At 38.4% G+C, this 23,968-nt stretch overlaps 1 protein-coding gene across 1 annotated transcript; it reads left to right on the plus strand.

The window, feature by feature from the left end:
• Window positions 1-622: 622 nt before the first annotated feature.
• Window positions 623-19,117, plus strand: LOC102223498 (mucin-2-like). Its single transcript, XM_023345347.1, has 44 exons — window positions 623-739; window positions 886-1,141; window positions 1,241-1,355; window positions 1,626-1,716; window positions 1,803-1,930; window positions 2,032-2,248; window positions 2,567-2,692; window positions 2,779-2,893; window positions 2,976-3,126; window positions 3,214-3,327; window positions 3,401-3,470; window positions 3,565-3,702; window positions 3,996-4,160; window positions 4,297-4,391; window positions 4,933-5,059; window positions 5,170-5,425; window positions 5,518-5,570; window positions 5,661-5,764; window positions 5,948-6,099; window positions 6,233-6,371; window positions 6,465-6,575; window positions 6,702-6,881; window positions 6,999-7,238; window positions 7,330-7,486; window positions 9,451-9,579; window positions 9,662-13,807; window positions 13,893-14,065; window positions 14,228-14,402; window positions 14,619-14,866; window positions 14,996-15,179; window positions 15,260-15,470; window positions 15,572-15,747; window positions 15,913-15,982; window positions 16,128-16,228; window positions 16,327-16,358; window positions 16,448-16,625; window positions 16,716-16,820; window positions 17,691-17,731; window positions 17,827-17,949; window positions 18,044-18,142; window positions 18,223-18,351; window positions 18,444-18,483; window positions 18,569-18,692; window positions 18,780-19,117. The coding sequence occupies exons 1-44, from the start codon at window positions 664-666 to the stop codon at window positions 18,985-18,987; spliced, it is 10,068 nt and encodes a 3,355-aa protein (XP_023201115.1). The 5' UTR covers window positions 623-663; the 3' UTR covers window positions 18,988-19,117.
• Window positions 19,118-23,968: the final 4,851 nt, after the last annotated feature.

Here is a 23,968-nt window from a genome sequence, read left to right on the forward strand (position 1 = left end):
AAGTCTGCACATTTGAGTATATACATACTTTCAAAATTTAAAAAATGTTAAATAATTTTCTATAACCTACGCATTGTTTATCATAAAGAAATGTGGCTACATAATTGAACATGACAACAACATCTATCATCATGAGGTCACTTAGGTATCTTTTTTGATCAGGGGTCATGATATATCCTTTTTTACGAGTCAACAGGTCAAATTTCTGTTCTGGCCTCAAAGTTTTTCATACTAAAAGTTAATTAAATAACTAATTTTAGTGTTAATAACCTTTGAATGTACCCAGTTTAGCATTTTTCTAAGTTGTGTTTCTGTTGTAATTTCCCTGTGATATTACTAACCTTGTAATGTAAGGTGCATTTAGAAAAGAAACAAACAGTCAAAGAGATTTATTGGACTCCATCTCCGTTTCAAAAATATTCCTACATAAAGGGCAATTATATTTGTTCAATAAAGAGATGAGGAGGATATAAGAATAATTTATATTGGACTTTTGAAAGGCGTCAGGCAGTCATGCAAATGTTTGCCATGACCTGGCAGTAAAACTTCATGTCCCATTTGGACAGAGGGTGTGAACAAAGAAATTTTGCTGTCTATTTAAATGGCAGCCAGGTACGATTGACCATTTCTAGTGCTGATGACAGCGAGCCCACAGTGGCAATCATGAGGTGGAGATCTGCGTTGTGGACTTTCCTTGTGCTATCTGTCGCCACTTTCTCTGAGGTCCAAACCATACTGGGTAAGATTCCAACTTTACACACAAAGGAATGATTTTCTGATGAAGAAAAACACAGTGAAGATTTTCATGGATGTCTTATTGGTTTCTTTGTTTCTACTTTCAACTGAGTGTAGAGTTTCAAGATTTAATTAGAAATCCTCTTTTAGTTTCCAACCATGTCAGCAGCATCTGCAGCACATGGGGCAGAGATCACTTCAAGACCTTCGATGGTGATGTGTACCAGTTTCCCGGCATGTGTGAATACAACCTGATCTCCAACTGCCACGACTCCTATCAGCTCTTCTCAGTGCACATAAAGAAAGCAGAAAAGGACGGAAACCCGACCATCAGCTACTTGGCAATCACCATCAATGAACTTTTGTTTCACATCAGCAAGAGCTGGGTCACTGTCAACTATGAGAAGTGAGTAAAATGAAGAGCTAAAGCTGAAAAAGCCACAGATATGTTGGTCTCACAGTAAAAAACAAAATCAAATGTCTATTAAATGTTTTCTTTTACCAGAGTCCCTCTACCTTATTACAAGGCAGGAGTGCAAGTGAAAAATAATGCTGCTTACATCAAGTTTCAGAGCAAAGTTGGGTTCACTGTCATGTGGAATGGAGAAGATGCTGTGATGGTAAAAACCTACCTTTCAAACAAATGAAGATTTATAATCAAATGTACTGTTTTCCAATGATAGTTGGTGTTTCCTTTGAAAGGCAACTTATTAGGTTCAGTTAATCTGAATATTTTACATTCTATTGGTCATTTTTTAGCACATTGATGATCTATTGTCTTTTTTTTTTTTGCAATGGTATTTCTGGTATTAATAAAATTTTAGTTTTAGTTTATTAAAACTAAAACTAAACGATTTAGTTTTAGAACTCTTTTTTTGTACATGTTTTAGGTGGAAATTGATGCTGACTTTGCAAACCGAACTTGTGGACTTTGTGGAGACTTCAACGGTGTCCCAGTATACAATGAGTTCATTCTTCATGGTATGTATAGGGTGATTTAATCTGAGTTGATTCTTTTAGATTCTGTATTATGACAGTCTGATCTGATCTGATCTGATCGCTCACAGATCGTAAAATCAGCCCCATTGAGTTTGGCAACAAATACAAAGCCCACCACCCAAACGATGAGTGCGAGGACCCTTATGAGGAGGAATTACTGGAGGATGTGACTGTCTCAGATTCCTGCAAGGAATTTGTGAGTTTGTTATTCAATTAATACCTGCACATTTATAACATTTTAATAAGTACCCACAAGTTAACTTCACTCCTGTTTTTCTTTTTTCTTTTTCTCTACAGCTAACTGTCTGTGAAAACATGTTTTTGTCAGAGTCCTGGAGCTCATGCACTAAACTGATTAACCCTGAAGTTTACATCCAGGCCTGTGTAAAGGACATGTGTGGCTGCAAGAACAATACCAATGACTTCTGTGCCTGCAGCACGCTGTCTGAGTTTTCTCGACAGTGTTCCCATGCAGGAGGACAGCCTCCCAACTGGAGGACAACTCAGTTCTGTGGTAAGAGTGTCAGTCTTTCTGTAGCTTTTGGATATGATGTGGCGAGATTCTGTTAACTGGAATTATCAGAGCAAGAAATAAATGTAAAATTTCAGTTAAAAACTTTGTGAAACAAAAACATGTTTTCTTAAAAATGTCATATTCAGTCAGGTCAATCAAAATGTTGTAGAGACATTTTTTGCATTACATTGCCATTAATTCATTTATAGTGCCTAATGTTACAAAAATAAGAATAGCTTTAAATTCACTTTTTCCATAAAAACACATAAATTAAAACCCTCCTTCGCCTATCTTAATTCTCACAACTCATTGTCACAGCCAAAGAATGCCCTTACAACATGGTGTATGAAGAAAGTGGTTCCCATTGCATGGATACTTGCACACATCAGGACACAAGTTCACTCTGTGAGGACCACAAAATGGATGGCTGCTTCTGTCCTTCTGGTTAGTTCATATAACATTTTAGATTAATTGATCGGTCTAGATTTTTTAAATAAAATTCCACTGAAATAAAAAATGCCTTTCCTCAGGGACGGTGTTTGATGATATTTCTGAGAGAGGCTGTATTCCTCAGTCTGAATGTCAGTGCAAGCATGACAAAATCTACAGCCCTGGAGAGGTTTACCGACAAGATCAAGAGGAATGGTATGTCAGATGCTTAGCCATGTATACAGACTGTGTAAATTAAAGTCTTTTATGTTAACTATAAATATATATTTTATTTCAGCACATGCTTTGAGGGAATGTGGGATTGCATCACTCTAGAAACACCGGCTACATGCGCAGTTGAACAAGGTTCATATTTCACTACTTTTGATGGGAAAACTTACACTTTCCATGGGGATTGTTACTACACTCTGGCAAAGGTGGAAAGCAAGGTAAATGAGCAATTCAATAACATGCTTAGTGCAGCAAGATAAGAGTTTTCTTTTTTTATTCAATTATGATTTCAATGTACATTTTAGGACGGAGCGAGCCCAAACTTTACCCTCCTGGCCCAGCTGGTGCCTTGTGCTCACCAACAGTTTGACACATGTCTGAAGTCTCTTAAAATCCTGCTAAACAATGACAGAAATAGCGTGAGTAAAATAACATAACCATTTAATAAGATTAAACTGTGAAAACTTATTTGACTCATTTTTGTTTCCTCAGGTGCTATCATTCACCTCTGATGGTGTAGTTCAACAGAACATGCAGACTGTCACTTTGCCGTACCAATCAGGTAGGTCAGACCATCAAAAAGTCTGAATTAAACAGTATTCTTCCAGGTTCCATTTAAATATAAGTCTGAGATTATATTAATCTGTTTACTTTAGGAGACATCGACATTTTCCACGCCTCATCCTTTCACATCATGCTGCAGACCAGATTTGGGTTGCAGATTCAGATCCAGCATGTCCCTCTCATGCAAATCTACATCAGCCTGGAGCAAAGTTACAGATCAAAGACACGTGGTGAGTTTTGAGCATCAGAATGCTCATTTGTCTCAACAACAAAAGTTTATATGCTGGTTGTAAAACATTGTTTGCAACTTCCATCACTAGTCAGTGTCTAAAATAACAGCTTGGAGCTGACTACAAAAAGATTACAACTGTGCATTTGCTAAACAGAAATTAGAGTCTAATAGAAGACACTGATAATTTTGATTGTGTCAACATTATCCCCCGTGAGAAACACTAAAACATATCTTTTCTTCATCTTTTCTTCAGTTTTCTTTTCAAAATGTTAAAATAATTGATGTCTTCAGGTTTATGTGGGAACTTCAACATGATCTTGAGTGATGAAATGAAGACTCCTCAGGGGATCGTGGAGGGAACTGCAGTGACCTTCAGCAACTCTTGGAAGGCTAACCTCATGTGCTCAGACACTGAGGAAAGACTTGATGATCCATGTTCCCTCAGTTTGGAAAATGGTAACTAACAATTGTGGATTTTTTATTCCTTTGAAAGTTATGGTCTGCTCTTAGTTGCCAAGTCTTATGTTTTAAATAACAGTTCAGCTGTAGAGATTGAAATTAAAACTATTGTTCTCCCCCCTCTTCCCTTTAGAGATGTATGCCAAACACTGGTGCGCCTTACTTGTGAGTCCAGACAGTGCTTTTGCCCAGTGCCGATCGGTGGTGGATCCCGAGATGTTTCACAAGGTATAAAAAAAATATTTTAAAAATTCTATCACGTTTAACAGCTGCTCTTGATCTTCTGCAACCCAACAACAAGCTAAGATAGTTCAGATTAAACATTAAAACTGCTATTTATTTTAACAAATAAAGGTTTTTTCATGTCTACCTGTGTTTTAAGGATGATCTGTACATTATACGTAGAAATATCCAGTTCAGATTTGACATTCCTGGGGATTTTAGATTTTGATCTAAAGAGAACAAGACACAGTCCTGATTCCTCACTAAAAGTAAGGTAACCCTTCACTGAAGTGCTCTATCAAAAGGAGCATATAATGACTTCAACCACTCATATTTTCTTAAGGCACTTACCTTGTTTTAGGTTTTGATTGACAATAAACATTAAAGGATTGATTTGACATACAAATAATTGATAGAAAACTTAATTGAGGCGCCCCAAAGGCTGTGCAACCTGGACAAAGAGCCATAATGCTCATTTTCAGTAATCACCACTTATTATATTTGGTGGAGCAATCATTTTTCTGAGTGTGTTTTCTGTCTCCTGCAGCGATGTATCTACTCCACCTGTAGTTGTGAGAAGAGCGAGGCGTGTTTGTGTGCCGTCTTCTCTTCTTATGCTCGAGCTTGTGCAGAAAAGGGAGTTTTCCTGACAAACTGGAGAGAGAATGTGTGTGGTAAGAGCATAATTTTTTATGTTGTGAATAATGATTATTAAAGTGTTATCGCCCTCATTTGTAAGACATGAAAATTCTAAGCAATCATCTTCTTGTAATCCACAAAACAGATACAGACACAAAGAGCTGCCCAGCATCTCAGACCTTCTCTTACACACATCAGAGATGCCAGCTGACATGCAGGTCTTTGAGCTCGGAGCAGCAGAGCTGCACCTCGGACTTCTTACCTGTGGACGGCTGCTCCTGTGCTGAGGGTCTCTACTTGAATGAAAATGGCCTTTGTGTTCCAGTGGAAAAATGTTCCTGCTTCTATAATGACAATTACATTAATCCAGGGACATCCATCAACATCAGAGATGAGCACTGGTGATTAAATGAAAACTAAATTTGTGGTATCTGTCAGTTTTTATCATAATATCCTTCATGTACCTTACAGGATTTTTAATGTCTTCTTCTAGTGTGTGCAATAATGGAATACTTCATTGTCGTTCTTGGAGAAGCCACGTGTCATGTTAGTTTGTTTCTACTCTCCTCTCCCTTTTATAGCTCCCTTATTCGGTTGATTGACTATAAAGTAAAATGATTCTTTTTTTTGTTATAGTGTGTCCTTATCCAAAAGTTTTTTTCAACTGTTCCTCTGCGACCACAGGAGAACTTGGACTAAAGTGTACTAAAGCTTGTTCGAATCTGGAAAGTGATGAATGTGTGAGTAGATGTTATTAAAGCCACTGAGCCTCAGTGAGTTTATCCAATAATTATTTCTGAGATATCTGTGGATTGTCTTTTTTTAATTGTAAATTCCAAGTGTTTTTATAGTATGAAAACAAATTTAACAAAAATGACAAAGGTTTCTTGTTTCAAATTCTTACAATCTTTCTCCCCTCCTAGGTTTTTACAGAGTGTGAGTCTGGCTGTCGGTGTCCCGAAGGCCTTCTTGAAGACGGCAAAGGGAACTGTGTGAAAGAGGCTGACTGTCCTTGTAAGCATAACGGACATATTTTTGCTCCCGGAGCAGTGATTCCTAACCTGTGCAATACCTGGTAAGCACATATTTGAAATACAATTATAATTTGTATAATGTATACCTTGTTTCAATGTCAAGTTGTTACAATGTTACTTTGCAGTTTATTTAGAAACTATTCAACAATTTATCACAATTTCTTTGCAATCTAGCAATTGTAAAAGTGGAAAATGGCAGTGCACTGAGAAAAAATGCCCAGCTTCCTGCATTATTTATGGAAGTGGGCACTACAACACATTTGATCAAAGGCCATATGGATTTCAGGGTGAATGTGGTTACATCGCTGTCGCGGTAAATAAAATTAATGACTGTTGGAGATTATTACTCACACACACACACACACACACACACACTGAATGCTTAACGTAAGTTTTTCTTTTTAAGAATAAATGTGGCAACAAAACAGCTGAAAACAACTTTGGAGTTATTACAGAAAATGTACCCTGTGGCTCTTCGGGAACCACCTGCTCCAAAACTGTCAGAATTCAACTTGGGGTAAGTCCAGACAGAATATTTCTGAGCCTAAAGCAGTGGAATGTTACATTTCAGAGCTATTTGCAAGAAAGAGGTTATGTTATGTTAATAATAGCTACTGAAACAGAAATCTCTTTTGGGTTCTAGCGAACAGAAATCAAACTAATGAAGGGTAAATACGTAGAGGAAGATCTGGGACATGGCGTCCTGATTCAGTACAGAATAAGGAGGGTCGGCTTGTACCTGGTGGTAGAATCAAAAATTGGTCTGGCGGTGATATGGGATCGAAAAACAGCTGTTCGCATCCTTCTGGAGCCCCAGCACAGCGTGAGTAACAGTCAATATTTATTAAGAATGACAGGAATCTTTTACAAATGGATATCACATTTTCTTTAAAAATGTATTTTGTGACAAATGACTTGCCTGGTGTGACTGTTTGCACAGGGTTCAGTGTGTGGCTTGTGTGGAAATTTTGATGGAAATGGACTGAACGACTTCACCACCCAGGGTCAGCTGGTAGTGAGCAACCCTCTAGAGTTTGCAAACAGCTGGAAAGTTCAGAGCACTTGCCCAGATAAGGAAGAGATTGTGGATTCTTGTGTAGCTGCACCGATGAGACATCAATGGGCAAAAATGATGTGCAGCATCGTAACAGGGCAGACATTCAAAGACTGCCACTCTAAGGTCTGAATAATTTAGTTCTATTTTTTGCAATAAAAAAATTAAACATGCTCCATTTTCTTATATTGGTTTGTTTTATTTTGTAAACAAACAGGTTGATCCCCACCCTTTCTATGATAACTGTGTGAAAGACTCGTGTGCCTGCGACACTGGAGGAGACTGTGAGTGTTTCTGCTCAGCTGTCGCAGCCTACGCTCAGGCTTGCAATGAGGCTGGAGTTTGTGTTAGCTGGAGAACCCCAGACATTTGCCGTGAGTAAACTATAACACTCTTTGATTAAAATGATGCTTTTGTCTTTGTGGCACCATGTTCATCTCTGCAGAGACTTTGGTCGAAATGGCTTTAAAATTGCTTGTCATCACCATAAACAAAGCATTCCTTCCTTAGCTACTCACTTATGAAATGCTTGCATCTTGGATTCTTAACCTTATTTTTGAAAATGTAATAATTTCAGCATGAACGTCCTTACGCTCTTACTCAAAACGTTATCTCTAAAGAATATATCTATCACAAGACTGTTGAATTTTGAAGAAGTCCTTGAATTTTAACGAATGACTCTTATACTTACATGTAATGTAAATTGTGTTCCCTTACAAAGTGTACTCAAAAGTGAACATTTGGAGTTTGGTTCAAAACATTTAGATTTAAATTATTCTGTTTTTTAAGACATACATCATTTCATTTCATATACAGTGAAAGCTTTGTATACATATTAATTTTGCTCCAATAGCTACAGTAAATTTTATCTTGTAAATGTACCTCAGTAAATGTAACTAGTTACAACCCACCTCTTAATATATTAAGACTTAGTTCCAATGCCTCCACCTATTTCTTGTCAAAACATGCTAAGTACCCATAATTTTGATAATTATGGGTATTGATTTCAATTATTTCATCGTTGTAGGATGAAATAATGATGAAACAATAAATAATGACATTGAACACAGTTTTATACAATTTTTTTGTGAAAGAACAAACACAATTCAATTTTAGCTTCAGGAAATACATCAAGGTTTGTTGTCAATCCTAGAGGATTTTCCACTGGGCACAATCCACACAGCAATGGGAAATTTCAGCATCACTGGATTTCCAGTGCTGTGCTTCAAAATGGAAGGTCCACTTGGAATCTCTTAATACTTTGTTGAACCTTCTCTGTCCGGTTGCAGAGAGACATCACTCTACTTGTAGCGATCAATAGTCTTCTGAAATAATTCCTGATATATGTTTGCTGTCAGAAATAGTACCAATTTTTCAAATTAGTTAATTTGGGTGCACAGATCTGTGTATATACATTGGAAAAGTGTCAAGAAACCTACTAATGGAAGACTACAGTTCTTTTAATAAAAAGTATTGCATTTGAATAATGCCAAAACACAATGATGACTATAAAAAATGCACATTTTCTTCACAAATGTTAATGAAATTGGTTTGTAAGTATGTATTTGAGGCTGTGTCTGCGATTTGAACCTGTCGATGGAAGAATTAAGAACACCTAATTCTTGTTTTGTACACACATTAAAGTTGCTTTTTGTGCAGACAAGAAAGTGAACAAGCTTTCAAATGTGTTTTTAATCAACTATGTGTTTGTGAAATAAAGAAAGCCACCTGTTGTTTATTAACCCTCCAACAGCCCTAAGAGGGGTCAGGTGGACCTTGCGTGAGATTTTTACCCTATGTGCTGTCCCATCGGGGCCACAGTATGTTTTTACAATCCCCATTTCTTCTCCATTGTCCAACTGTGATACCTGCCTCACTCTTCCTGAGTGACAAACTAGGACTGTGGGAAAGATAAATCTAGAATCATAATTGAATTATTGGTATAGGTTCTTAGTTGAGATCTTGGTACTACTGTACGTTCTATTGCTTCTGCTTCAGAGACACATACTGGATGATTAATCTCAGTCTCTCAGGAATATTAAATCAATACTTAACACCTGACTAAAACATGATAATTCCATCAAACAATACAGAAAACAAAAATTAAAGTTTCTATAAAGGTTGTAAACACTTAAAAAATATATATATTTCAGTTCAAAATTGGTTTAATTAAAAATCTTATTCAAATCAGACAAGATCAAATATTCTTCAATGATTTGTGAATTTTATCTTCCATAATAAAATTATATTGTCTTTATCCAGGTAATTTTAAGAAATGTATCACATTGTTTTTAACATTTCCGAATGTTACTGACATCTGCTATGCTTTCATTTTTAGCTGTTTTTTGTGATTACTATAACAACCCAGATGATTGTACATGGCACTACAGCCCTTGCCACACACCTTGTTACAAGACCTGTTTGAACCCACAAGGAATTTGTAACAACCCGATACCTAATCTGGAGGGTAAGAATACCATTCAAGATCGAATTTTTATTTTAGCATTGTATCTATGTAATGTACAACATATTTGATGTGCTCTTTACAGGTTGTTATCCAGTATGCCCAGAAGATAAACCAATTTTTGATGAGAAGAATCAGACCTGTGTGGAAGAATGTGCCTATTGCTTGTACAATGGGACAATATATGAAGATAATGATGTGATATACAATGTCACTGATAACATGGGAATGTGCTACTATGCAATCTGCATTAATACAACTGTGATACACACAAGTGAACCATGTGCAACAAGCCCAACAACAACTTCTCCAACGAAACCTACAACTTTAGAGACACCAACAACAACAAAAGTTACTACTCCCCCTACACCAACCCCTTCAGCAACTCCAGAGCCAAGCACCAAAACAAAAGCTCCCCCTACGACAACTACGACATCTGCACCTCCCCCTACGACAACTACAGAGCCAACTACGACAACTGCACCTCCTACTACGACAACTCCAAAGCCTCCCACAACTACAACTCCCACTACGACAACTCCAAAGCCTACTACAACTGCTCCTACAACAACTACAGAGCCAACAACAACCACAACAACTACAACTGCACCTCCCTCTACCACAACAACTTCTGTCATAACTCCATGCCTTCCAACAACTTGTGAGTGGTCTGACTGGTATAATGTGCATAACCCAAGCACAGACAAAAATGACTGGGAAACCTATGAAAACATCACAAACAGTGGTCAAACTGTATGTAAAGATCCAATGGAAATTGATTGTAGGTCAGCAGTTTTACCAGACATGGACTTTGAGGAGTATTTGAAAGAAACTCTGCAGGTCGTAAGTTGTGATATAAACTATGGCTTAATCTGTAAAAAAGAAGACCAGCCAAAGCGCCCAGGAAAGTGTTTTGACTACAAATTCAGATTGTGCTGTCCAGTATGTGAAACAACAACGATTCCTACGACAACCACAAAAACTACAACTACAACTCCCCCTACAACAACTACAGAGCTTCCCACAACCACAACTACAACTCCCACTACGACAACTACAGAGCCAACAACCACAACTACAACTCCTCCTACGACAACTACAGAGCCTCCCGCAACTACAACTCCCACTACGACAACTCCAAAGCCTCCTACAACCACAACTACAACTGCCCCTACAACAACTACAGAGCCTCCTACAACCACAACTACAACTCCTCCTACGACAACTACAGAGCCAACAACAACCACAAAAACTACAACGGCACCTCCCACTACGACAACTCCAAAGCCTCCCACAACTACAACTCCCACTACGACAACTACAACCACAAAACCTACAACTGCACCTCCCACTACGACAACTCCAGAGCCTCCCACAACCACAACTCCCACTACGACAACTCCAAAGCCTCCTACAACCACAACTACAACTCCCACTACAACAACTCCAAAGCCTCCCACAACCACAACTACAACTCCCCCTACAACAACTCCAAAGCCTCCTACAACCACAACTACAACTCCTCCTACGACAACTACAGAGCCAACAACAACCACAAAAACTACAACGGCACCTCCCACTACGACAACTCCAAAGCCTCCCACAACTACAACTCCCACTACGACAACTACAACCACAAAACCTACAACTGCACCTCCCACTACGACAACTCCAGAGCCTCCCACAACTACAACTCCCACTACGACAACTCCAAAGCCTCCTACAACCACAACTACAACTCCCCCTACGACAACTACAGAGCCAACAACAACCACAAAAACTACAACTGCACCTCCAACTACGACAACTACAGAGCTTCCGACAACCACAACTACAACTGCCCCTACGACAACTACAGAGCCAACAACCACAACTACAACTCCTCCTACGACAACTACAGAGCCAACAACAACCACAAAAACTACAACTGCACCTCCCACTACGACAACTCCAAAGCCTCCCACAACTACAACTCCCACTACGACAACTCCAAAGCCTACTACAACTGCTCCTACAACAACTACAGAGCCAACAACAACCACAACAACTACAACTGCACCTCCCTCTACCACAACAACTTCTGTCATAACTCCATGCCTTCCAACAACTTGTGAGTGGTCTGACTGGTATAATGTGCATAACCCAAGCACAGACAAAAATGACTGGGAAACCTATGAAAACATCACAAACAGTGGTCAAACTGTATGTAAAGATCCAATGGAAATTGATTGTAGGTCAGCAGTTTTACCAGACATGGACTTTGAGGAGTATTTGAAAGAAACTCTGCAGGTCGTAAGTTGTGATATAAACTATGGCTTAATCTGTAAAAAAGAAGACCAGCCAAAGCGCCCAGGAAAGTGTTTTGACTACAAATTCAGATTATGCTGTCCAGTATGTGAAACAACAACGATGCCTACGACAACCACAAAAACTACAACTACAACTCCCCCTACAACAACTACAGAGCCAACAACCACAACTACAACTCCTCCTACGACAACTACAGAGCCAACAACAACCACAACTACAACTCCTCCTACAACAACTACAGAGCCAACTACAACCACAAAAACTACAACTGCACCTCCCACTACGACAACTCCAAAGCCTCCCACAACCACAACCACAACTACAACTCCGACTACGACAACTCCAAAGCCTCCCACAACCACAACTACAACTCCCACTACGACAACTCCAAAGCCTCCCACAACCACAACTACAACTCCCACTACGACAACTCCAAAGCCTCCCACAACTACAACTCCCACTACGACAACTCCAAAGCCTCCTACAACCACAACTACAACTCCTCCTACGACAACTACAGAGCCAACAACAACCACAACTACAACTCCTCCTACAACAACTACAGAGCCAACTACAACCACAAAAACTACAACTGCACCTCCCACTACGACAACTCCAAAGCCTCCCACAACCACAACCACAACTACAACTCCGACTACGACAACTCCAAAGCCTCCCACAACCACAACTACAACTCCCACTACGACAACTCCAAAGCCTCCCACAACCACAACTGCAACTCCCACTACGACAACTCCAAAGCCTCCCACAACTACAACTGCACCTCCCACTACAACAACTCCAGAGCCTCCTACAACCACAACTACAACTCCTCCTACGACCACTACAGAGCCAACAACAACCACAACTACAACTCCTCCTACGACAACTACAGAGCCAACTACAATCACAAAAACTACAACTGCACCTCCCACTACGACAACTCCAAAGCCTCCCACAACTACAACTCCCACTACGACAACTACAGAGCCAACTACAACCACAAAACCTACAACTGCACCTCCCACTACGACAACTCCAGAGCCTCCCACAACCACAACTACAACTCCCACTACGACAACTACAGAGCCAACAACAACCACAAAAACTACAACTGCACCTCCCACTACGACAACTCCAAAGCCTCCCACAACCACAACTACAACTCCCACTACGACAACTACAGAGCCAACTACAACCACAAAAACTACAACTGCACCTCCCACTACGACAACTCCAGAGCCTCCTACAACCACAACTACAACTCCCACTACGACAACTACAGAGCCAACTACAACCACAAAAACTACAACTGCAGCTCCCACTACGACAACTCCAAAGCCTCCCACAACCACAACTACAACTCCCACTACGACAACTCCAAAGCCTCCCACAACTACAACTCCCACTACCACAACTACAGAGCCAACTACAACCACAAAAACTACAACTGCACCTCCCACTACGACAACTCCAAAGCCTCCCACAACCACAACTACAACTCCCACTACGACAACTCCAAAGCCTCCCACAACCACAACTACAACTCCCACTACGACAACTACAGAGACAACTACAACCACAAAAACTACAACTGCACCTCCTACTACGACAACTCCAAAGCCTCCCACAACCACAACTATTACTCCCCATACGGCACCTCCAGAGCCTCCTACAACCACAACTACAACTCTCCCTACGACAACTCCAGAGACAACTACAACAAAAACAACTACACCTACAATTAGCACTACCTCAGTATCAATTGTTACTGGCCCGACAATTTCAACAGTAACATTTGTAGCTACACCCCAAGTTGGGAATACAACCCAAACATCTGAAGCAACACCTTCAACACCAACTTCATCAAGTTCCACGACAGAGTGCTCCTGTGTTTTTAATGGCACAGTTTATCAGCCCGGTAATGAATAATTTTAGCTTTTTCTTCTGTTTATTCTATATATTATAACTCTAACTGTCTTTCTTTTTTTTTACCACTGTTTCAGGGGATGTAATATTTTTAATGTACCCCATTGGATCAGGCATTTGTCTCACAATGATTTGTTCTGATGTTTGTGAAATTCATAACAACACTGAAATGTGTGGGAGTACCTCAACCTTGTCACCCACTCCCACTCCCACACCCCCCACTCCTACGTGTGATGATTGGGATGTTGTTGTAAGACATTTTACATCTAATTCATGTTCAAATTAGTATTGGATTTCAGATTTTTCTGAAGCATATTTTTTCTAGCTATTTGCACTGACCTTTTTATATTTGTTTTTCTGAATACCCAAATATGTATAACTAGTTGTTTTTAACACTTATTTTTGTCTACAGCAAAATGAGACCTTCTTCTTGTGCAACTGCACTATGGCCAGATGCATTGAGAACAACACAATTGAAATAATTCCATATGAGTGTCCACCCCTCCAGAACATAACTTGTGCCAATGAAAAGAAACCAGTTCTTGCGTATGATGAGTACCACTGCTGCCAACAATATGTTTGTGACTGTAAGTTATTCTATATGCACTGATGGATTTAAGTTTCTTTTTTAATCCAATATGTTCAAATTAATTGTAATAAAAACCACTACAGAGATTGTCCTTGCCCACACCCTTCACCATCTACAATAACTCTTTAATTAAATGAGTTACAAAACCATTTAAGTTCCCTTTGGGATCAATAAAGTGTATTGGAATTTGATGTTGTATACTTTTGCTTTCTAGGTGTATGCGAAGGCTGGGGAGATCCTCATTACATCACATTTGATGGGTTATACTACAGTTATCAAGGAAATTGTACTTACGTTTTGATGAAGGAGATCACAGAAAAATATCATTTGAAGATCTATGTTGACAATGTATTTTGTGATCCTACTGAAGACGTTTCTTGTCCAAGATCAATAATTATAGCATATGGATTTCAAGTTGTCACACTCATCAATCATAACCTTGTCGGAGCTCCACAATTAGAGGTAACACTCAGTTGTCTCTAACTCGTTTGACATGATATCTTTGACAAGTGTCATCAGAATATTGCCAATATATAATTTTTGCCTGAATGCATTATAGTTTTTTTGTCTTTCCTTATTGTATACTTTCAGGTAATAAAAAGTGGTGAAAAATTGAAGCTACCCTACGCACAACAAGGTATTAAGATTATGAGTTCTGGTATTAACTTGGTTTATGAGATCCCTGTGCTAAATGTGGTAGTTACATTTGGAATGACTGGCTTTAGTGTCAACCTGCCATATCAGTACTTTGGAAGCAACACAGAGGGTCATTGTGGTAAGAAATCTCTCTCAAATCTGTACTTTGGTCAGTCTTTAGGCTTGACATTAACTGTAACTGTTTAAAATCTTTGTTAGGGACATGCACCAACAATCAAGCCGATGACTGTAAGTTGCCGACAGGCGAACTGCTGGAAAATTGTGCAGTGATGGCAGACTATTGGCCAGCAAATGACATCTATCAACCTAACTGCCCAACACCACCTGTAGTACCCACTCAAGTTCCTGAACCACCCCTAGAACCAACTCCATGCAAGCCAGAGTCCATTTGTGATCTGCTGAAGAGCAGGTAGGCATGTCATGACACATTGATTATTTCTTAGCCCTCCAGGAAATTATTTCTTAAATAAGACTAAATGACTTAATTTTGCTTTTATTTTTATTTTTCAGTGTTTTTGCAGAATGTCATCCATTGGTTTCCCCAGACAATTTCTACAGAGGTTGTGTTTATGATAGTTGCCATGTTTCGAATCCTGCAGTAGAGTGCACAAGTTTGCAAACTTATGCTGCTGCCTGTGCTCAGGCTGGAATTTGCATCCACTGGAGAAACCACACCAAAATATGTGGTAAGACAACCTTCATCATATTATTTCTACTGAGAATGCAGATTGAATTGGGAGAGTATTTTTATATTTGCATTACTTAGCACTCAACATACAGGACAACAAAACATATTGTACACTGTGTTACCAATTTCTTTTTAAGTTTGGGGGTCGTTTTGTTTCCAACAGCTACTGACTGTCCATCAGACAAAGTTTATAAACCTTGTGGCCCTGCAGAACAGCCCACCTGTGAAGACAAGTATGTTGTCACACAGATTTACATTTGCTTTGATTGTGATGTTTGCATGTTTCCGAACACTTCCTGATAACAAAAAGTGGCATTAAAGCTTGTTTAGCCAGTAAAATAATATTCTTATCTGAACATTGTAATTTCATTTTTTCAGTGCCGATGAATCAACCACTACGTTTATTACTGAGGGCTGCTTCTGTCCTGATGGAATGAAACTCTTCAACAAAGACTCAGGAATATGTGTTGAAAAGTGTGGTAAGTAGCAGTTATCTCCCTGAATTCTACAACTGGATTGAATTTGCTCAGTCAGTCAAATACAAATAAATACTGGATTGCTCTGTATTTGTCAATAGGATGTCTCGATCCTGAAGGCATTCCTCGAGAGGTGAGACAAAATGACTACTTATGCTTACTGTCTGTAAAATCTTAAATGCTACTGCCTCCTTACCAAGCAACTTTGGTTTACTCTTTCAGTTTGATGAGAGGTTTGAGTACAAATGCCAGGACTGCATTTGTGAAGAGTCTACCAAAACTGTGACTTGCAAACCAAAGACTTGCCCAGCACCACCCACTGCTAACTGCACTGATCCAGGGTTTGTTGTTGTGAACCAAACCAATCCTGCGGACCCCTGTTGCTATGCCTACATTTGTCGTAAGACGCCTATCATCAATTTACATTTTTGACTAATTTGTTGAACTATTATTTATCACAGAATGTTGTACTTTTTTTCATCTTACATAGAATGCGACATGAACAGATGCCCAGGAAACAGCATGAACTGTCCAGTTGGATACAAACCAGTCATCAGTGTTCCAGAGGGAAAATGCTGTCCAGAACATACATGTGGTGAGTTCAGTTTGAACGTTTATTCAATCAAACCATTAAAAAAAGACAACAAGTAGACTATAAGAATTTGGGATTAAATTAAATAAAACAAACAGATTCACACCAAATATGGAAAATGTGGGATTTAAGAAAACAGAGGGCTATCGATCTGTACAGTTGTCAAGATTTAACATCTTATTGTGATATAAATGTGGAAACAGGGAGAGAAGGAAAGGAGTTCAGGTTCTATGCTGGTTGACTGTTTTAAGGGTCCGATAGTGGAGGATCACCTGGAGGGATGGTCTACATTTCTGAGAAAAAAAAATAATCCAAAAATGTGGAAAAAAATCCACAGAAATTATTTATTTTTTTCCGGTGGATTAAATTTGTTTTTGTTTCTGTTGCAAAATAAAGTTAAAATATGTTGTATAATGTTGATATTTGATACCGAGAATGAAATTAAAATTCTTAAGGAAAAACAGAAATTGTACAAAAAACGTTAAATGTTAAGCAAAAAAGTTTAAACTCTGTTTTGTTAAAATAATATTGAGAACAAGTCAGAAATATTTTAAAACCAAATTGAAAAGCTGAAACTACTGCAGCATTAGGATTTTTGATAGTGCTGAGTGCTGACTAAACTTAACACTAAAAGAGTGTGCATCCACACTACTTTTATATGCTGAAAGAGATATAATTTGTTAATAAATTCCCACTCTTGGAGTATAAAGTTACTTGCTTATTTACACAAAGCCTGACTATTGCAGGTCGACCCTACAACAGTCACCAGTATTGGTTTACTTTAATAGTTACACTTTAATCCTGACATATAACTTTATTCTCATAATTTCAACTTCTCATAATTTACCTTTATTTTTGCCAATCTCTTTTTAGAGCCTAAGCGAGTTTGTGTCCACAAGAATGTTGAATACCAGGTAAATAAGAACCAGACCCGTCATTTGAATGTCTCATATAACCCAGTTTTAATAAATTCTCTGATGTATTAAACCACAATCCTTCTCTTGGTCAGCCTGGTTCCTCAGTTCCTGTGACTGCATGCCAGGACTGTACCTGCACCAATGAGGTCGACCCAAAATCCGGTCTGTTTAAAATAGTGTGTGTGTTTCAACAATGTAAAGAAACCTGTGAGCCGGTAAGAAAAAAATAAAATAAAATAATTCACACGCAGTCTGAACAATACAATGTGCTTACTTCAAGGCTGAGCTTAACTTTCTCTTTGGTTTAAGGGATATGAATATGTGGAAACTAACGATTATGACTGCTGTGGGAAGTGTGTACAGAAACAATGTGTCCTGAATTTAGATGGTACCATGCATCTCTTGAATGTGAGTTGGATCATCTCTTTTGGTTCTTTATTAGCACAAAGCAGCACATTGTTTCAATGTCTGTGTCTGCTGATCTGCAGGAAGGAGAAACCTGGTCACCGCCTGAAAACTTGTGTGAACACTACACCTGTATGAGGAGTGGGGACACACTAACAGCCCTAAGTTCACACATCATTTGCCCAGTTTTCCAAGAGAGTAACTGCCAGCCTGTATGTATTATTACCAACTTTAAAATCTGGAATAATTGTTTTCAAAGCATGTAGAAGTTGAAGTGTTTGTTAATGTACATCTTCATCCTCAGGGCACAATTCAAACAGCTGCAAATGGGTGCTGTAAAACCTGTGAGTATGACATTTTAATTTCAACTGTATAAACACCACGAAATTAAAACCAACTAATCAGGAGTCTTTTTTATTTTTTAAAAAGGTGTGGAGATAAACAAAGCCTGCAAACTGGTGAGCATGAAAACTCGAGTTTTTCACCATGGCTGTCAGTCTGAACACGAAGTGGAAATACCGTACTGTGAGGGATCTTGCAACACATTCACTAAGTAAGAATGATGCAGATTTATTTTTTTATTTGCTTAAACAATGCAGAAAGCAGATATAGAGCTAGATTTCTTATTGTCTCATTTCAGGTACTCCGAAGCGGCAGCTGCTATGGAACATTCTTGCTCCTGCTGCAAGGAAACGCGCTCCTCCAATCGCACCGTTGATTTGCTGTGCTTGAATGGAGACAAGCTCACCTACACCTACATTTATGTGGAGGAGTGCAGCTGCGGCCAGACAGAGTGCACAACTGCAGGGCTGTCTCCTCGCACAAAACGAAGTTCCACGCTGCTCTGAGACAGTCGTCTTTCATAACTATACTGAATGTTAGAAGTGTTTTTTCTTGCACCGCTCTAGCAATGTTAGAAAGTAATTTACCACTGAAGTGGAATATTTATCAACTAATCAAATAAAAATATGCAACTCAGTTCATGTCTTGGTTATCTTTTGCTAAGGAAAATGATTATTTAATGCTAAAAATACACTTAATCTTACAACATGTGTAAAGGGATAGCCAACACTTTATTTGGAACAGTTTTCTGTGGAGCATGGGGGAGCTCACAACAGCAGACATTCAAACAAAACAGGGCCTTTTCTTCCCCATTGACACAACAGAGCAATAAATTTGCATTCCAATGGGAGTGGGGGCTACGCAGGTGTCTGTGAAATCTCATCTTAGGACGTTTGGCTCCAGGGATCTTCCGTATCAGGCAGAGATGACCACGGGGTAGTCCGCCCTCTGCTTAGATAAAAAACAGGCACCTTTGCTATAAATCAGGGGGCCTGAGGGAGTTCTAATTGGACGAAGAACGGAGCGCCTTTTTTGCATATATTAAATAGGGAAACTCCTCTTCTGTTTAAAAACTCCAGGCCAGAAAACGGAGTTAGAGTTTTTTCCATCTTTTTACTCCACGTTGGGCGCCTTTGTCTGTCTTATGTGTTTTGTGTTTGTCTGTCTTCCCCTTGTGTGTTTTTATTTTCATGAGAAAATGCATATCTCTGTATCTCTGCAACTTTGTTGTCGATTGCTTTGTTTGAGATTAAAACTCCGTGATCTGTGACGTCAACACGTTTTGTTGTTGTTTCGTTTTTAGCAGCACGCGGTTGCAGGACGCTGGCGGAGAACCCCGCTCGACCCGGTTAACAGGAGGAAAAGGAGAGCCATGCTTTTCCAAAATTTAAGCTAACATGATAACTTTTCTCCTTAACAATTTGGGGGCTCGTTCGGTTACGGATTCTGAGCGGGTGGAGCTGTCACGCGCTGGCCCGGTTCGGCTCGAACGCTACAGTCGGGTAAGACTCTTTGATTTGTTTCCGTGTCTGCGACACGTGGACGATCGGTGCTGACTGTTTTGGTGTGTGACTACAGGGATGGAAAACTGCAGATGTATGAAGGTACTTCTAAAAGACTTTGTTGTTAATAGATTTGAATAGACACAGGAACAGAGGACCATGGCAGGTCCAAGCAGTCGGATTAACGTTACCGCTGTTATAAGGCTAGGTTTTAAGTGAATTTTTCCTGAAGGCTTATTTCTGTCCCTTCGAAAAAATTGGGAAAGTTTGTGTCTGGGTTGAATCACCTTTTCTGTGGTAGAATTAAGGACTAAAAGCAGGTTGAATCACCTTTTCTGTGGTAGAATTAAGGACTAAAAGCAGGTTGAATCACCTTTTCTGTGGTAGAATTAAGGACTAAAAGCAGGTTGAATCACCTTTTCTGTGGTAGAATTAAGGACTGAGTGCACCCGGGTAAAATGATGCATCTTATATTTTTGTAACCGGCGCCGGGTTTATATTTTCTATTTTATTTCCCCCCCTGTTTTTTCTCAAAAACTGTGTTCTGTGTCTATGTGTTTCTCTGTGTTTCTTTGTGTTTCCCTGTGTGTGGCGATCTGTGCTTGTTGCCGCGACACGTGGCTGTCTGCTCCAGAGCTCTGGGTGTGTGTATGTGTGTATGTGTGCATGTGTGTATCTGCGTGTGTGTGTGTGTGTATGTGGCCGTGTGCGTGCGCGAGTTCGGGCTGGCTGTGTGTCTGTGCAGAGTGAGAAGCTGTGTTTAAATAGCGCTGCTTGTGTTAATTTGCATTGATTTTGCTGTGTTTTATTGTGAAGTTATTATGGACACTGAGTTGCGACACGTGCTATACGCTATGGTTCGTAGAAGAGTCTTAACGGGAAAGTAGGACGATGGCGACACGTGGTCTTTTAGTTTAAAAATAAATAAATAACTAAAAATAAAAATAACAGTTAAGTAAACTAAACTGGTACCAGAAAACAAAATTATTGGTTGTGGTTTGATTTTAGCATAACTTTGAGATCTCTCTTTTTAAACGTGCACGGGGAATTAAAAGGTTCCTGACGATTGGAGTTTAAAATTAATTAAATTGACACATGAAAATATGTTAATAAAACATTGGACAATTCCTGAAGCTTCAGTAAATTTCATATAAACTTTAGTAAAATTGATATAAATTACAGTAAAATTTGATAGAATAATGACCACAGACTGACACTTGGGGACTGATGAAATTCTGACTGACTATGAAACCTGGCCGGATGTGTGTTTTGTGTTTTCTGTAACATGTTTTGTGTTTTTGTATTGTGTTGCAATTCATGTTGGTGTGAGAGAGTGTGTGATTGGAGATAAAATACCACTGGGTATTTCATGTCATATAAAATACAGAGCAATTTTCTAGTGCTGTTATGTGGTGCAAAATTTCCAGTTTTTACAAACATCCTCTGTGTTAACTTGGACTAAATTATTAAATTAAGCGATAACAGCAGTAAAATGTGACCTGCAGTGTACAGTTTGGAAGGCGATTAAAGGATAGAATCTTGATAAAATACATCATCTGCACAAATTGAAAATAAATTATGGGTTCTGAGGTTGAATAAATAAATAAATAAAATAAGAAAGAATGAGCCAAGAATATGAGGTCACAGAGGATTCTAGAAATGCTGTCTTGGCAAATTAATAGTTAAATACATAAATATGGTGAATGGGTGAATAGATAAATACATAACTGATTAGGTACAGCAATCAAATAAATTAAATAAAAATTTATATAGACTTGAGAACTACATAGTGGATATAATGTTAATTATTCCTTCTAAGGCTGTGAAGGTAGTAGGAAAATGGAATAAATTACAATGAGTAAAATAGGACTTTTTTTTTTTTCATGAGTTGAGGATAAGAAAAAACGAAGATTTTTAGAGAAACAGGCTCTAACTGTAAGAGGTAATTGTTCAGATAACAACAAACTGCAATATGCAACTGACTCTAGATATTTTCACAATCAGTCTTTTTCAAACAGACCAAAACTTTAAGATGGATAAAATATTGTTAAGTCTACAGGACTTACGGATAATTAGACAGGATAAATTAGAAGTCACTCTCTTGTTAAATAGAAATTGGTTAAATATAGAAATGTTTGCTAAAATTTACAAGATTTGTTGTTGAAGGATAACATTAAGTTTAAAATAACTTATTGGTTAATAAAACACATTATATGGAACTATTGTAGAGAATCAATATTAAACTGTAATAAGAGATGGTTAAATAGTGCCTATTGACAGACGAGGGGGCTGCAAATAAAATAAGAAAATTAAGGAAAATAAATAAATAGAACAAAACAAGAAGAAGCGACAAGTATGTTTATTTAGACATGAGACTAATGGAGCTCAAGGAGAAGTTATAACCCCATTCACAGAAGTTCAGCACGGGAGAACGAGCTACAGCTGTGCTGTAACCTCTACCCCCACTAGATTCAACTAATTAACATGTGAAGCCTCTTTGTATACCACTAATTTTAAGTGCGAAGCAACCTCTGCTCACAGAAGTTCAGCAAGGGAGCACCAGCAGCTGTAAGGCAAATTATACTCTCTCCCATCGTTTACAGTACTTCCTGACAAAATATCTGCATGTAAGTTCATTTTTAAAAGTAGGAGGAACTAAAACATATCTGATGATTCCAGTGCCAAAGCCTAATAAAGAATTAGGTGTTCCTCCTGAAATCCTTATCGGCTCTCTTCCTGCCATAAAATCAGCCCCTCCAAGAGGTGAGGGAGGGGTTTTATGGTGGGGTTATAGATTTGCTTTGTGCTCTGGCAGAAGACGTTGCTCGGATAAGTGTAGTGACTTTAAAAATACAACTTATAAACTTTAAAAATTCAAAAGGATTTAATTTTTCTTTTTCCTAAGGAACATAGAGATTGGCTGTTTAAATTTTAGGGTATTGTTTCACATTATAGATTATAGGTAGGAGTAGAGAGTCTTTTCTCATCACATGAGACAGGATTTTTGATGCAGTTTGGTTTCCTAGCTTTAGTGAAACATTTTCTCTTTAAAGTAGATAGTTTAAACAAGCAAATACATAGTGAGTAAGGAATAATGTGGAAAATGTTAAATATAAGTTTTTAGCGTCAAAACACTGAGTCGACTGTCACACGCTGACACTCTTGGTAATACTTTTCTGTTTTCCTCTCATATTACTTTATATATTGAGTAGTGAGTGGTTTAGATTTTATCTTTAAATTTGTTTTCATTAGTCTGATTTTTTATTTAGCTATTTGTGTCAGTTCTTTGTCTATTTGTTAAATATAACAACTTACTGTCTTTCTTTTGAGTCACCAGTTTCCTCTTGACCCGTTCGAAAGGGGAGGGGGAAATTTGGTCTTTAGTTTAATTTCTTTCATTTGTAGATTTAGTGATATACTGACCAGTATTTTAGGATTATGTGTTTAATTACCCCTTAGTGTGTTAATGGTCTGATCAGCCGTTATCTAAGTTCCCCTCATGTCTTGTTAGGTCAGTTTGTGCTTACGTCGTTCTGTTATTACCTGTGTTGTTTTTTGTTTTGTTGATTTCAGTAGGGGCCCAATTTATTATTTTTGGATTTTCTTTGTTAACTGTGTTTGTATTTTTTTCAACGTCTCTCTGGTTCGTTTATGCAAAACCTTCGCAGAGTCTTAATTGGTACACATGTTTTGTCAAACACTGCTGAAATTTTTTGAGAAGTTTTCTACAACGACTTATTTGATAATCATGAGAGTAAAATTGGATACTGAGTTTTAAAACTGTAATGTGAAATGTTTTTTGAAAATAGCAATCTTGAAGGTTTGAAGCATGCTAACATAAATTGTTCTGTTTGTTTTGAAATGTTTGCCTGTTAGGACGGGGGCAGCATTGAATATGGGTGGATTTTTCTCGGCTAAAATAATAACCCTGTTTCATCAACATCGTTATTTCACATCATAGGAATTATGATGCATTAGCTGATAA

This window comes from Xiphophorus maculatus, chromosome 2, assembly GCF_002775205.1.
Source record: "Xiphophorus maculatus strain JP 163 A chromosome 2, X_maculatus-5.0-male, whole genome shotgun sequence".
NCBI classification, from domain to species: Eukaryota; Metazoa; Chordata; class Actinopteri; order Cyprinodontiformes; family Poeciliidae; genus Xiphophorus; species Xiphophorus maculatus.

Bases quoted from the DNA above. Each gene is read 5' to 3' on its own strand.
- LOC102223498 (XM_023345347.1), top strand. From the start codon at position 664: ATGAGGTGGAGATCTGCGTTGTGGACTTTCCTTGTGCTATCTGTCGCC. The intron at 16,821-17,690 runs GTGAGTTCAGTT...ATCTCTTTTTAG, and splicing joins CTGTCCAGAACATACATGTG to AGCCTAAGCGAGTTTGTGTC. The intron at 18,352-18,443 runs GTATGTATTATT...CTTCATCCTCAG, and splicing joins AAGAGAGTAACTGCCAGCCT to GGCACAATTCAAACAGCTGC.